Source organism: Drosophila ficusphila, unplaced genomic scaffold, assembly GCF_018152265.1.
Source record: "Drosophila ficusphila isolate 14025-0441.05 unplaced genomic scaffold, ASM1815226v1 contig_791, whole genome shotgun sequence".
Taxonomy (NCBI): Eukaryota; Metazoa; Arthropoda; class Insecta; order Diptera; family Drosophilidae; genus Drosophila; species Drosophila ficusphila.
Window position 1 is genome coordinate 23102970 of NW_025064737.1, and position 15755 is coordinate 23118724.

The window sequence follows — 15755 nt, forward strand, 5'->3', positions numbered from 1 at the left end:
TATGCTGCACTCAGCTCGAATTTATTTCTCAATTGTCTAGAGCGGCTGCCTGAAGGAGGTTGTTTACTTGAAAAATTGCTTAAATTATGTGTTGATTGAGAATACTTTGAGCTGTTCATAAGCTAAGCAGATTTCTGTTTAACTGAATTAAATTCCACAGTGGTTTCGGCAGAAGCTCTTGATTATGTTCCAATTAATTCAATATTATTTTACAATTTTGTAGGAAAGCTTTTGAAATTTTAATAATTGTTGTCAGTTGTGCAAAACCTCTTACTCCAGGAAATTGACGTCTTGTAAAGCATCCTTTGATTCTTAAGCTGAAAGCATTTATAGCTATCACACAATTTGTCGAGTATGTTTGTGAAAGTTTTGGGATCTGGAGCTGCAATGTTATGTTACCTTTTGTGACAAAAGGACAAGTTTAAACTGAAAAACCATCACAAACGTTTAGAATCGGGTTAAAATTAGTGAAGTAACAGGAGCTAGGATTTAGGTGACTATTGTGCAAATCTTGGAAGTTTCTGACATAAACTGGGGTCAAAAAAGTGACCATCTTCGAATTGAAAAATTTAAACGCGTTTCTTTAGGAATTCCATCACAGACGTTCAGAGGTGTGTCATCCGATTAAAATTGACGATGTTACCTATGTGCACTTCATTGAAATCGTAGAAAAATCTGGCGTAAATCTGGCCATCGAGTTTTAAAATTTAAAACCATTTTGTTTAGGAATTGCATTCCTTACATTTTCTCGTATATTTGTTCTCGGTAACTACAACCTATAGAACAGAACCTTTTTCCAATTAAACCCTTTTTTAAAGTGATTTGTTTTGACATGTTCGACAGATTTCCCCTGACATTGGTTTCACACCTTCGTTTTGTGAAACCATTCGACACATTTTTAACAATGATTTGCGGGTGTCAAAAAGATAACGTCTGATTTGGCGGTGGTGCATGAAATATGCGACTGTCGGGGTAAAAATCTGCGCTAATTGTACGCACAAATACGTTTAATTTATTGAATTTCCGCCCTTATTCGCACACACCGACTATTCCTGTCATTCGCAGCCGTCATTGCCTTTTTGTTTCGACTGGCTTTAACTAGCTACTGGTTTTAATATATTCAAGCCACGGGACATTGGCTTTCAATTATTCAAAGCCAACGATGGACTTTACATTTGTAGCGGATTTCCGCTGCTAAATCCATTAACGCCGCCTGGCAGGCGTTGAAAAGGCTTATATTTAATTCAGGACTCGATAGAAAGGATTTGCTCGACTACAAAGTGAAAGTGAGTTCCTTTGATTCGATTAGAATCGCTTACTTGTGTCAGAGTGATGTAACATCGATCCGTCAGCGGTGTGATGACCAGTCGCGAAGTGTTTCCCAGATACTCGTAGGCATACCGAAACTCCGCATCGCAAATGTTGGCAAAGCAATCCTCATCTCCTCCGCCGCAACTGATGGCTGTACTCGCCTTTCCGCTGGAACTTCCCGCCTGGTCGTCATCCCACCTGTGACGCAACTGACTTTGCCACTGGAAAGCCAGCGAGTTGTCCACCTTGGCGGCTATGATTTTACCCACCACATCGCGCGAATGCACGTCAATTGTGCAAATGGTCATTATTTTCTGGCGATCCCCGGGCGAAAGTTCACCCAACAGGAGGTTGATCAAGGCATTCAGCTGGGCAATCTGTCGCTTGTGCAGCTCCTTCATCACGCCCTCGTATCCTTCCTCCATGCAGCCGAAGGACCGATTCACATCCGCCGTCCAGCTGATTTGACTGCAGCAAAGTGCCACCTGGGCTGGCCAATCGTAGAGCCAAAGTTCCCGGGGTTTCTCCCCGAAAACTCGAAGAGCACGTCGAAATAACTCGTGGAGGGTGCTTCTCATCTGCTTGATGATGGCCCTCAGCCACAGCTCCACTCTGCCACCGCAAACAATAAAGGCAGGCTGATCCGGATCTGCGGAAACGAAGGCCACATACTCATCATTCTCCTTGGAGTGCATGCCCACGGCATTTGGGGTATTGGTATCATATTGCAACCTTAATATGGAATCAAACAACTTGATCAGGTGGCGGTCAATAACTTGGGGATTGTTGCCATTGGACAGGATGTCCAGCAGATCGGCGGCTGATATGAAATAAAAGCGCGGAAAGGCAAGTCTCTTTGTTTCCAGATAATCATTCAAGGCCTTTTCGCAGATGGCCAATCGCTGTTGCAACTGCAATAATTGGGCGAGGACATCCTCGTGGTGGAGCACCACCTGCATGACCACCCGCACCTCACTCACCTTTAAATGAATTTGATTTAGAACGAGAAATTTGATCAAGAGGATAACCCACCTTGGCCAAAAGTTTCGTGAAGTCCTCGTCAATCCTCTCGAAATTGGCCGCATCCGCTGGCAACTGGGCTCGAATGTCCGCGGATCCGATGAAGATGCACTCCAAGTAGATCCACTTGCGCTGCACCTCGAACCAGTTGACAATCAAGGTGTCGATGCCTCCGAGGACCTTTTGCCAGTGGCTGAGCTTGTCGAGCAGGTACTCGATGTGCTTCGAGGTGGAGATGTTCTGCAGCTGCATCTGGTTGTCGTCCAGCGTTTCGATGAGTTCCTCGGACACCTTCAGCAGTCGGATGTTGGGACGGGTGTGATGCTGCTCCAGCTCGAACTCCAGATGGGCCCAGGTGGCCCTGATCTCGTCCAGCACCTTGGTCACCGTCATCTCCTTGATGGCCCGGTCCACCGTGTTCTTGATGTCCTCCTCGTGGTGCTGGAGTTTAAGGGTCAGCAGCTGGGCCAAGCTGGTGGATTTGTTGCATTTGTAGGAGAGCTGCAGGGCGGAAATCGGATATTAAGCATACGCATCATGTGTCAAATTACTCTCAAATTAGAAATTTGAATACATTTCAACGGCTTCGGGAAAAGCTAAGCTCAACTCCAATTCATTACCACAACAATGTACTGCAAAATTAGATGTTTTCCTTAAGCATTTAAAATAACAATCATTGTGCAGTAGTTGCTAATGGCTATATTTATTAGAATTGGTTTATAGGTTTACTTTAAAAGCAATGTTCACACAATTGTTTTTGTTACTGATTTTTGGTAATTTTAGAATTCATTGCGATACAGAATAACAAGTATTATTAAGTGAGGAGTTCATATCTTTATTTATAGCTTGCAGGCCAGTGTAATTGATGGCCAAGCTTTTCTCCGTTGGCCCGAACACACATTAATAATCACACAGTTTGACTGAATTCTGGCAAATTTAATTAACAGAACTGAGCAATGCATTCCTTTGTCGCCTCCGGCTGTGCCGGAGCAAAGGCAAAAGCTCTGCTAAGCCAATTGTTAATACTGTTCTGTAATGGAGCCAACGCCCCAGAAACTGGAGGCATTCCATTTAACAATGCACATAATCCGGAACCCATGGAAGACCATTGGCTTGTGGCTATATTTCTGATTGGACTTAGATGGCCAAATGCGATAACTACATTTTAATTCATGATTTTGGTGAAGGCAACGGATTAGGTTTCGCATTATAGTTGTGATTTTCATTTACACTTACCAGCTCCTCCATGGAACGCAATCCACTCAGCTGAGCATGAGGATAGGCGAGAAATTTGATTAGAATTTAGTAATTAATGCGACAGATCAGTGATTCAATATAACTGATGATAAACTATAGTTTCAGTGAATCAGGGATCCCAAATGGTTTCCCCGCCCTTTGTTTGTGCAGAATGCTTAACCATTCCCCGGGTGTGCGGTGTGCTATTCCCCAATTGCGAGTGTGGTTATGTCCTGTGACAGGTCCTGCAGCTCCTGGTGCTCCTGAGGTTGCCGCACTTCACCTCCGATAATGTGTTTGCCCAATGTGCCCGCCATGAGCTTGGCTCAAAGAGACACCAGCCAGCAGGCAGATTGCCGGCTCCGTTGCATTGTTGGTCCGCTCAATCAATCGGAAGGATACACACACACACACACACGCACACCCACAGCGCAACTCACCTTTGTCAGCTGCATGAGCTCCATCCAGTGTCGCTCGGTAATTGCTGGATTCTGCAGCTCGGTGATGGCCCTCAGCGAGGCGACCAGTTCGCGCAGCACGCCCACAATGTGGACATAGGGCGCCCACTCGCGGATGCACTTGTCCAGCGTTCGCAGGTCGCGGGTGAACTTCTTGCACTCGTGCTCCATTTCATCGGTATCGATGCGCAGCCAGGGCGTGGCATGCCACTCCACGATGCACGACTCGATGACGCGCACAAAGTCCCACAATTGCTGCGGGCGATTGTGGGTCAATTATTAGTTTTGGCGAGATAACAAGCTGCTGCTTATGACATCACTCCCCCAACCCCTCCCATCAAAGATAAGCTGGTGTTTCCCCACACAAAAATCAATAGGCAGTGCAATTGATATCAAGTTACTGCTCAGCATAAAGTCTTCAAGAAGTGGTTAAATAAATTTAATGAATATCGTATTAATTGACACAAAATAAGTGCATAACTTCAAATATATATTAAGCTTAAAAAATGAAATAATAATCACATTTTCCTTGTGAAGTATTTAAAACAAATAAACATTATTAATTTGTTTCCTTCGTTTAGCTTTGTAAAAAGTACTCATTAATGTTTTTCAAATTGAATGTTTTGTTATCAACACAAAGGTGAATTTTTAGATTTGTTTGCATGCTGTTTTTGTTATCAGTGAATTTGTTTCTCAAATTCCCAGTCAGCTGATTCGACACTCACCTTGACCCTCCTCAACTCGACCTCGCACGACTGCAGAGTGGAGAACTCGGGGGCAGAGATGTCGAGCAGTCGAGCCCAGCGGGTGTAGAGGCGTTGCTGCCGCCGGAAGCGGAACAGCCGGACGTAGACCTCATCGCAGACATCGTAGACATTCGGACAGGGCACCCGGAAGAACTGCAATCCAAGAGAGATATATATTATCGTCATCCACCGACTGAGTAATGTGCGTATTTGTCACTCACTGGCATTCGCTGTAATTGGCGAGCGTAGTGCTGCAAGTGACAGGTGTGCAGACCGATTAGAGCAGCCACGCGTTGTTGTTGGTGGAAGCGGGTGTCCTGCAGCGCCTCCTGCTTAACGGTACTCGTCTGCTTGAGCTGCTGCCACTGCTGCGGCAATTGCTCAATGCTGCGCAACAGCTGCGGCTCGAACTCCACGTTGTAGGTCTTCAGCAGGCCCATGATGTCCTTCAGCGGCTTGAAGACATTGTCCGCGTACGGCTCCCGTTGACGGATCTCCGACATGATGGCCAAAACGCGGAGCAGGGCGGAGAAGTCCTGGCGGGCGATGTGCAACTGCAGCGTCTCGTGACCGCGGCCAATAAATGCGTTCAGCTCCTGCAAAAGAAGTTTCCAACGTCTTAACCACTCACTCACTTACTCTGTTAAAAACTCATTAAGGTTATCAACAAGTAATAATTTTAAATTTAATTAATTTAATTCACTTGAAATAATCTGTTTTGGCTGGATGTTGGGTTTTCTGCGAACTGTGACATAAAACTGATAGCTCATTTCATATATGCACAGAATATTTATAAGATTAGCAATCTCTTGTCAGCAATATTTGAGCTTACTTCGTAACTTTATCAGGAACTCAATTGTAGTACTTTAGAAACGTTCAAAGTGAATGGTTTTAAATTTTAAAAATGTTTAAGTTGGCTATTTTTTTGTTTTGCGCCTTTATGGTCAAAAATGTGTTTGGAATATCGTCTACTTTACACGATTCTCATGATCAATGTAGTCAGTCCGCGTTAACTGCCCTTCACAAAGATCAAATTGAAATAAAGAGTGAACTTCAAAACTTAATCGACTCGTTGGATTCAAAGATAGACAATATAGAAATAAAAATGGACGGTCATCTTCGTAGCGTGCAGTTGGAGCTGCAGAACCACTCCTGCGAGAAGACAATTCCTCAAGGGAACTTGGAGGCAAAACTGGTGGCGATGCAGGAAACAATGAAAAAACAATTCGAGATGATTTTAAATTTTAAAAACGAGATGAGTACCAGAATTGGGAATGTTCTAAGCATTGTGCAAGATCATAAGAGGACCGTCGAGGGTTACCAAAAGAATATGATTACGAAACCAGATATCGAAGAATCCTGCTCTGAGGCCATCTTGCAGAAAGACTATAAGGCTGAATTTCGCGCGCTTCAGACTAATTTAGATCGTCAGCTTGGTGAAATTCAAACTAATCTGAAGGAGCTTTCAAAATCCCGTTCAAAAAAGATACCTGCTGGGTTCGAACTGATCGGCGGTAGATACCTTTACATTGACAATGATAAAAAGAAAAGTTGGTCTGATGCTGAAGAATCATGTCGGAATATAAGCGGTCATCTAGCCTCTATCGACGAATCAAACGAATCTGAGTTCAATGCCATCTCTGCATTAGTTAATCCAAATAACTCTTACTGGCTTGCCCGCAGCGATAATATTTATGTTTACCTAAGTAACAAAAAAATTCGTAAAACGACAAATGCTCGCCGTTATTTTAATTACTTTATTTGTGAGGCAGATTAATAAAACAAAAATTGATACAAATTCTGATGGAATCATTAAAATAAAAATTTAAATATAACGGATTTGAAAATGCAAAGCGATTTGAATACATTTTTTGTTTGATTTTTTTGGTGTTTATAGTTGAAGGAACTTCTTACCTTAAGGGTTCCCTGAACGTAGCGGAGCAGCCATTTCTTGCAGAGGTGCGACCACTTGCAGGCCAGATTGAGCAGGCCAAACTTGAGGGGCTTCAGATCGAGGGCCAGCCATCCGTTGATGCACTTCCGGTTTTCGCACTGGTCAATGGCGTCGTGCACCTCGTTGTAGTTCTCAATCTGTGGAAAATCCAGATTGCTAAGTCGCCTGACAGGAACTTTCTTTGACCGAACCCGCCTTAATTTATTTGCTAATTTGCCACACATGTGTGTGAGGACGGACTAAGCCCCTATATGCTCTGGATATATTATAGTATTCCTACCGCTGCCGTCGGTTTATTAAGCGCACCAGCTGCGGCAGAGGCAACTCAATGGTTAGTCATAAATAAAATGCCGGCCAGTGATTTTTCGTGCTCTATTCTATGTGAAGGGTATCACGGAATTTATGAGTAAGACATGAACACTACTTGGGGTCAAAAAATAAAATGTCAGAGGGAATAAAAAAGTAAAAAAATGTACGTTCCAAATACTAGCTTCTTAAATACAGAAAACAAAAGGTTTCCTGTAAATAAAAAAACAAAACATTTGCTTATACAAATCATAAAGTCATATTAATTAATACAGATTTAAACTAAAAAAAACATTTGTTTGTTTTTATTTAATCCCAGTTTTTTTTATCAAATCCATAAGGACCAGAAAAACAATCGCTAGATCAGATAGCCACTTAATAGCGTGTTCATTTTATCGTAACGTTTGCTTTCCCTCTCAGGATATTAGGCTTAAACGTGTTAAGCATTTCGAAAAGAAACACTCCGCCCCAAATAAGATGAAATGTTTGAGATCAGGCCATTCAGACTTCGTTGCTTTCCTGTTCGACTTTCCTTGCTGGCGAATTTCCCTTATTTTATTGGGCAACACCCAATTTAACGCCATGTCCGTGCATTTCGACCATGATTTGTTGTTGCCTCTTGTGTTCAGCGTGTATGAGTGTGTGTGTGTGAGTGCCTTTTGGGTAATTTATTGCATACTTTTCGGGGCGTTTGATAATTGTTTAAAGAAAATATTACGCATACGTCGGCGATTTGCCTGCTGTGCTGGAGGCAAGTGGCTCCCAATTGCCCCCCGAACATAAGTCAACAACGCCATGTGGTGGTTAAGCAGTTGTTTAGTGTTTTGCTTTGTTTTGTTCCCGTCTTCTTCGGTTTTTCTTTGGTTTCCTGCGTTGCCCCGGTCAGTGACGAGTTGCCACACATTTGACCCTAAATGTTTGGCATTTATCAAGCGTTATTGGTCTCAGGGGCAATACGGCGTAAATTGTGTGGTTGCCAATTGAGGGACCCAGTCTGTGTCCGTCCTGCCATCTTTATCTGCTGCCTGTCGTAAGTGTGTGAGAGCCTCTGCTGCCACCAAAAGCTGCTGGCATTCGGTGCCCCGGGGTCTTTCCTTCCTTTCTTTTCGGCTCACCTCCTTTTTGAACGTCTCCATGATGGCGTAGCCACCGGCGCTGACCTGCTGCGTCTGCTCCCTGGCCGTTTGCATACAGGCGGCCAAAACTTCGCCACTCTGTTGGGACCACAGGAATGCATAGGCGTGGAATTTGGCAGCGTAAGCCGATGCCGCCTCTACCGTATCCGCCAGGGCATCACGTATCGCCTTCTCCAGCACTTCCAGACCGTCGGCTGGGATGTATGAGCAGATATAGGAAAAAAGGGGGGAAAAGAGTGTGGGATGACAGGAAAGCGTGACAAAATAGTTCGATTTTGTAACCGAAGTGTACAATACTCTATTCCAATAGCATATGCTTGTTCACCTTAACTTATAATAGTTAAAACTTGTCTTTAAGATTTTCTATTATGGTACATTCCAATACTAAATTATTTTTATAGGGTTGCATAAATGTGCAAAAATAAATCGAACCCTTAAAGGAGTGTATAAAAATGCCAATGCCATACCAGTGCCTTCGATTTTTTGGCTATACGCCTTGGCGGCTGCCAGCAGGTTGAACTGCACGGCCTGCGGCTTTGGTTCCTCCTGCTCCTGCTTCTGCTTCTGCTCCTGCTCTTCCTGTTCGTGATCCTTTTTTTGGTCCCGCTCCTGCTGGTCGTACTCCTCGTTCGCCGCGGTGGCGTCTTCATCATCCTCTGACAGGGCATTGTCAGCCACAATTCTTGGCATGCAGTCGCATGTCTGTTTTATATCGAGCAACAGCTGCTCCACAATTTGTTGAAAATTATTTTCCACACTTGCATCAAAGGCGGGCGAAAAGCGTATTTCCGTTTCCGTCAGCTCCAATTTTACTTCGAAGAGTGGAGCATCGTTGACTGGGGCACCCCCACCTCCACCTCCAGATCCTGATAGTCCTGTTGCTCCTGCTCCGCCTGTCGCCTGTGGCGTTGTGATTTGCTGAAGGACTAACCTTGCCATGCTGGCTGAAGTACTCGGATCCACTGTTGCTATTTCCTTCGCCGTCGTCGTCGCTGTCATTTCTTTGTACAAATACTCTAAACTGAATTACACGGCGTATGAGTAATGTGAAAATTAAATTTAGTGTTCAGTTTGTTTTGCAACTTATTTCGTTTGGCGGGGGTGGGAAACTCCACCCCCCACCGCTTTTCCCTCCCTCGTTTGTCTGACTGTCTGTCTGCATGCAATCACGAAAAGTGCCGCTAAGTGAAACATGCAATTGACGCATGAATGCTCGGCCCGCGGCAATTTGTTGTTGCCATTGTTGCCCCATTTTGCTGCGGTCGTAAAGTGTGCTTGTTGCTTTTGCTGTTGCAGTTGCTGTTGCTTTTGCTATTGCTGTTGCTTTTGCTGTTGCTTTTGCTGTTGCTTTTGCTGTTGCAGTTGCCGGTGTTGCAGTTGCAGTTGCCGTCCTGCAGGTGTCTTTCATTTTTGCGGTTGCTGTGTGCGATTTCGTGCTCATTTACTTGATTAGTTCTGATGAGACATGAAAGGAGCTGCCAGCGTGCCGAAATGTAATGAAATAGTTAGCTGCCAGATGAAGAAGTGCAATTGATTGGCGATGAGTGCTACTGACAATTATAATGAAACTAATGATGACGATGATGGAACTTCAAGTGCTAGGTCGTGTTGCTTAGGAACCTGATTCTCATCGCCTCGCGAATTTCCCGGCAGATCAGATCGTCTACGCTGGCCAAATACTTGTTGTACTTCCGCCGCTGATCCTTGGGGAACTCCCGAACGAACTTTGAACAAAAATAAATGTAACAAAGGTATTAAGTATCGTCGTTAAACGTACCTCTTGCACACTCAGATCCCTGGAGTACAACTGAAACTCCTGCGCCTCATAGTTGAAGAACAGACAGAAGTTGGCAATCAGCAGGCGATTGAGCAGCATCTTGGTCTCATCGCACTGCAGCAATCGCAGTCGCACTCGGTCCTGCTGATGGCGCAGATCCAGCAGATTGCGGCCGTATAAGCTGCGCTGATGCAGTGGCTCTCGGCTCCAGCGACGCATGCTGGCCAGGATGGAGTCCAGGTTGCCGTGCGACTGCTGCAGGCGGGCAAACAGGTCGCGGCTCTGCTCGTAGATGTCCGCCACAAGCGGATCATCTGGGGGTAGGTATTCGCGGTACACAGAGAAAAATTGTAACAAAAGCATTTAGAAATATAATCTTAAATATGAAAACCTAACTAAATTTAGATTTGATAGGGATTAAAATATATGCGAGTTGCTTTACAGATATTAAACATTTTTCCCGTTGCATATTCCCTAACTTCTACTCACCGTAGTTGCGCCAGGTGAGTTGTCGACAGGCGATGGCCACCTGTTCGTCGATGGTCGCCAAGTCGTTGCGAATTAATTGGAGCTCAGCTGCAGCGCACTCCCCCGAGCGAATGCCGTTGTAGAACTCCCCAATCTTGATGAGCCGAATGCGACGCTCCCAGTAGGAGTCCCGCTGTCCATAGAGAGTGAGCAGTGGCTCCGGAAGCTGGAAGAGATCGCCGGATAAGCTGCCAGTGGCCTGCAGTGCCAACAAATACTTGGTCTCCTTCAGCAGGGTAAAAAGAACGGGGGAGAAATTCAGATACAGCTGAGTATTGTCCTCCGATCGGGAAAGCACCGATTCATCCAGACCCTGGACAATAAGTCGATCAATGCATTCATGCCAAGTGGTCCAGATTTTCATTTGCAGGTTGCTTAATTTGGTGGTCAAAATATTGCGACGCGAGAGCAGTGAACTCCATTGAACGGGAAGCGTCTGGAGTTCTGACTTCTCTTTCAGTCTGAAAGTACTAAAGTTTCTTAAAAATCTTATAAATGATTTTACCAAAACCTACAACTGCTCAATGAGGTTGTTCAACTCCTTGGCGCCAAAGTCATTGCAACGGCTGATGTGCTGTTCCAGCCACATCATCGCATTGGCAATGGGTGGAAAGTTGTTGGCCAAGGGAAGAGCTGCCAAGCCACGGATCTCGTATCCCAGCAAAACCTCCGTCACACTTTCCTCCAGCTGCTCGATTTCCCTCTCGTAGATGGCAAGGATGTGAGGCAGGACACTGGCCAGTTCCGGTTGCACAGCTGCACGTTGCAGCAGGCAGCCAAACATGAGACTCAGCCGGAGCAAGTGCATCCAACTGTGGCACTGCTCGAAGGCCTGCAGCAGAATGGTGGCCAGTTTCTGCTCGAGAAGTTGCATTCGGCTGAAGAAAAGAGTCTGCTCTCGGCGGAAACTTTTCCATTTGCTGGCGATTGGAGCGGTGAGATCGATGTCTACATTGCTCCATTGCTCGAATAGTACTTTAAACTCTGCAAAGATCTGAAGAAAAGCCAATTAATGCAAAGTTAATCTTACTGGTATCTAAGCCCACCTCTCTGACTCGTTCCGTGAGTATTTTGCCCCTCAGTCCGCCCACTTCAAGCTTCTCCAGCTGCTGAAACTGCACTGCCGCCTCGAAAACCTGGCGCAACTCCATCAACTGGGCCGAGAAGCCATCGAGTGTCTGGCCAAACACATCCTCGTGGCAAAAGCGCCACAGCTGCTGCTGGTCGTCAGGTGACGGAGAAGGAGGCCCCCCCTGCCGCTCCTTCAGGAAGGGCGGGCAAAAGGACCTGTCCGCCCGCATATCGCTCCTTGTACTCCATCATCCGTTGTCTGGGAAAGGGAGGTTTTTGATATTCACTCTTAATTGTGTAAAACAAAACCACTTTTAAAGATGGAATGCAAATTAAAATTTCCCTCAAAATAAATGATTTAATTTCGGATAATTTCCCCAAACAATTATAAAGAAACATTACGATTTATTTAAATGGTTTTAAACTAACGAAGCTACTTACTTGAAAAGCTCCAAAACTTCAGTTGTGCGATTGATTTTCAGAAGTCCTTCATCGGCGTCTCCCTGGAAGAGGAGCTGCAGCTCGAGATCCTCGGCCGCCCGATGCACCATCATGTTGCAGATGCAGCGCAGCAGGACACTCATCCTCTGGGTGCTGCGGTAGTAGGTGGCATTGCTCCACACCAGGTGCACCACGTGAACCAGAGGAGCCACCAGATCGTGGCCATTGCTGAACTGCACCGAGTTGAAGGCGGAAGTCTGGCGGAGGAGCGGCTGCAGCCAAAGGGAGACGTCCTGAGCCTCCAACCAGGCAGCCACAAGCTTTCGAAAGGCAGTGGAGTACGGCACATAGTAAACCGACTCGATCCGCTCCAGAATTTGAGCTAGAGTTTTGTGCGTGGACTCGCGTAGCTGCTCGTAAATATTCTGCAGGTTTAGTTTCCTGTTCGTCCAGAAAGCAATCTCTTGAGCGGGCAAGGATACCAGGGTTATGTGTTTGGGTGTGTGACCGGATGATAGGGTGACTGATCCCAAGGGCTGACACTCGGAACGCTCCAGGACGATGTCGTGCATCTGAGTGGTCCAATTGATGAACATCTCCTCCAGCAAATTTCGAAATTTCGGATCCAAAGCTGGTCTTAAGTGACTGCCGAAAGAAATTAATTAACTTAGTAACTTATATTCAAGAAACTAAAACCAGAAGTTAATCCGTACTAAAGATAGCTTTTTCAGCTTGGATTTTATGTTGTTTGGTTACTGTTTTTATTACTGCTTTTCATTTACAATTCTATTCAACCGAACTTTGGTCCATGCTAAAAACTTTTGTAATGAGCGGAAACATTTATTGACCTAATTCACAACAAATTTGCACTTGACTTCCCCTTTTTATGTTGCTTTTGGTTTTTTACATTTTTCCTTATTCAGTTTTCAGTACAAAACTGATACTAATCAAAATGACTTTATCGTTTATTTTGACTTTTGCTCGGCTTTTCATCTTGTCTTTATTGATTCGAACAATGTGGAATAACTGAAGCAAAAATCTCTTAATAGTTTTTAAAGGCCCTTGACGTGTGTATCGATTGCAATTCTGTCGAAATTCTGGGCAATTTTCTTAAGATTGCTTTTTCTTTAATATTTGTAATTTAATTAAAAGCATTCGAACGATGGGAAAATAAACGGTATATGCCACCAGTTTTCTGTGGCCAAGGGGTAAACAACTTGAATTTCCCCGAAATTGCAAGCTAAATAAATTTGTACCGATTCATGCGAAAAGTTATGCCAATGAAAATCAATTTGCTATCATGAATAAGCCTTTCTCTTTCTGTCCTTCTACCATTCTATATTTCGGTGCTTCTCTCCACATAAACAATACGAGTTATCTGCTGGGGCGACATCTCCGAACATCTCTGAACCAAAGGAGCTGGAGCTGGAGGGCAGGGCGGAGTTCTAAGACTAAGACAATGGCCATTCAGTGGCTGGAACTTACCCTTGGCTCACGTGGGCAAACACTTCCTCGACGATTGTTGGCGAAACTAATAACGATAAAATTGTGCGATTGTTGGTTTTGCCCTTAATCTGTGGGGATAACAATAAAGTATATACAGACAAAATGTATACGTATCGCCCGTAGACACATGAAAAGTTTTGCCAATTAAGCGAAATACTTCCAAGACAATGGTCGGAGTCGCTTCGAATGGCATCGGTTTGAGGCACCCCACCTTGCCACTCGAAGCCTCCGCCCCACTGCACTCAATTAGATTAATTTGATGAGATAGCACAGCTGGCTGATGCACTCGTGAAAAAATCGTAGCTCTGTAAATATCATTTTCTATTAATTCTGACCTATAATACTGGTAAGAAAATATTTATATAATTTTGAGGCAAAAGAAAAAATAATGAAAACGTATTGCTGCATTATTGGAAAGCTAAATTGTTTCAATTCTGTCAGACTTTTTTGTTGGCTATCTGAGTAGATTTTTTCCTTGAGTGTTTCAGCTTCAATTACACAAATCACCCACCTCGGTGAGGGTGTTTCGCACTTCCTTGATGCGCGCCTGCAGATCCTTGCGAACAATGGACGGCCACTGACTTTGAGCCTGTTCCAGCAGCGGTTGCAGCACTTCGTCGAACAGCAGGGACATCGTTTCGATTTTGCTATGCACCGGAAAGTCACCGTATAGAATGCTCTCCGCGAAATTGGATGCCGTCAAGGGGCCGTCGGAGCTGTTCCGGCGCACAAAGTAAGCGCACTTTCCACGCGGCACGCCGTCCAGAGTCGTGAAGCTGGAGGAGGCGGGCGGCATCGGGATGAGCAGGGCACTGGGCGTGGCAGACACCACGGCGGACACGGCTGCCGTGGCCGTGGCCATGGCATCGTCTTCGAGGGGCAGCATAGCGGATGGGACAGAGCCACGGGTACTCTGAACCGAGTAGGGCAAGTACAAGTCACTGAGACAGCTCCTGGGCACCAAATCTCCGCCTGGGCTGAGGGTCATCACCAAAACACGACTGTGGCCATGTTGCCAGTCCAAAACAATCCGCTGAACACGAAAACCATTCGACAAAGGATACATAAATGCACAGATAAAAGCACAGTCCAATAACTTTCACATTAACTTTATAGTTTGTCGGTTAAAATGTGTTTTATATTCACATCAACTTTTAAAAATCACAACTAGGTTGCTTTTTGCAGGAATAATTAGTGGGATGATAAAATCATTTCAGTCATTAATCATTGAATCGTTTATCACCTTATTACGACTGGGCATTATAATTAATTACCGATTTAATTTCTATTAATTCAATTAAAACTTGTTGTTTATTATGCACTGTATTTTGAAACCCATTTCGGAAGTAATTTATCGTTCATATTTCCAGTTAAAGAAAATTGCTTCCTTAAAAGTAATTTTCATGAAATGCAATTTTATATTACCTTCAGCTTTTTGATAAAAAATAAACTTATGTTGAAATTTCCGTTTTATTTATTTTCTCCCTGTGCAGCAGTGGCAACTCACCCGCAGCTCATCGATGGCCATCATTTTGGTCCATTTATCCGGTTTGAGGCGCATTGTGGTCGTCGTGTAGGCGGCCACCCGCTCCAACCTGGCATCAGTGTAGTCGCGCTGGACGCGATTCCGACCGCTGCCGCCGCCGGTGGACAGGACCTCCTCATCGCTGCTGGCCATTCCGGCCGCATCGGACATTGGCCGGGGATCGAGTGCGAGTGCGGGGAAATCGGATCCGTGGTGCAGCGGCTGCGATGCGGCAAATCAAACAACTCGCCGCGGCAACTGGCGTTAAAATGATGATGGGCCCGCTTCGTGTGACCTCTAATGCCGGGCGGCCAGTGGGCGGCGGCCGCAGCGCCAGCCACGCCCCACATATCGATCAAACTTCAAATTCGCATTAACAGAAACACTTTAAAGTGTGTGCTCGCGCAGCGATTTCAAATGCAAAATGGCTTACGCGAGGGGGAAAAGTTTAGCCCGAACTAGCAACTTTAATTGCACACGGGGTGGGCGAAAAGTAATTTCCGTTTTTCTGCAAGTTTTGAGCCCAGTTCGGTGCTCATAAGTCAACATCAGGTGGGGTTTTCCAAAGGGAAGGACCGAAGGGGCATGCAAATGATGTGCTGCGGACTTGCAGTGTCCAACGCGGCGTATGCTTAATGGGCGCAGCTGATCGAATGTCCTGGCGCTTTTCATCCCTGGCAGCTTAAGTACCAAGCAGAACTGGAATTTATGGCACCACATCCTGGCATCCTTTGCACTCA

The 15755-nt window shown here is 45.1% G+C and overlaps 1 protein-coding gene across 1 annotated transcript in view; it reads right to left on the minus strand.

Moving 5' to 3' along the window:
* The window catches only part of LOC108088375 (dynein beta chain, ciliary), a 29894-nt gene extending 14708 nt beyond the window's left edge, over positions 1-15186 (minus strand). Inside the window, 18 exon segments of the mRNA XM_017186122.2 lie at positions 1320-2291; positions 2344-2832; positions 4008-4280; positions 4751-4924; positions 4993-5367; positions 6686-6862; positions 8147-8361; positions 8635-9188; positions 9788-9891; positions 9945-10258; positions 10434-10933; positions 10988-11466; positions 11519-11713; positions 11715-11802; positions 11985-12629; positions 13470-13558; positions 14002-14523; positions 14998-15186. Coding sequence (XP_017041611.2) covers positions 1320-2291; positions 2344-2832; positions 4008-4280; positions 4751-4924; positions 4993-5367; positions 6686-6862; positions 8147-8361; positions 8635-9188; positions 9788-9891; positions 9945-10258; positions 10434-10933; positions 10988-11466; positions 11519-11713; positions 11715-11802; positions 11985-12629; positions 13470-13558; positions 14002-14523; positions 14998-15186 — 6354 coding nt within the window.
* Positions 15187-15755: the final 569 nt, after the last annotated feature.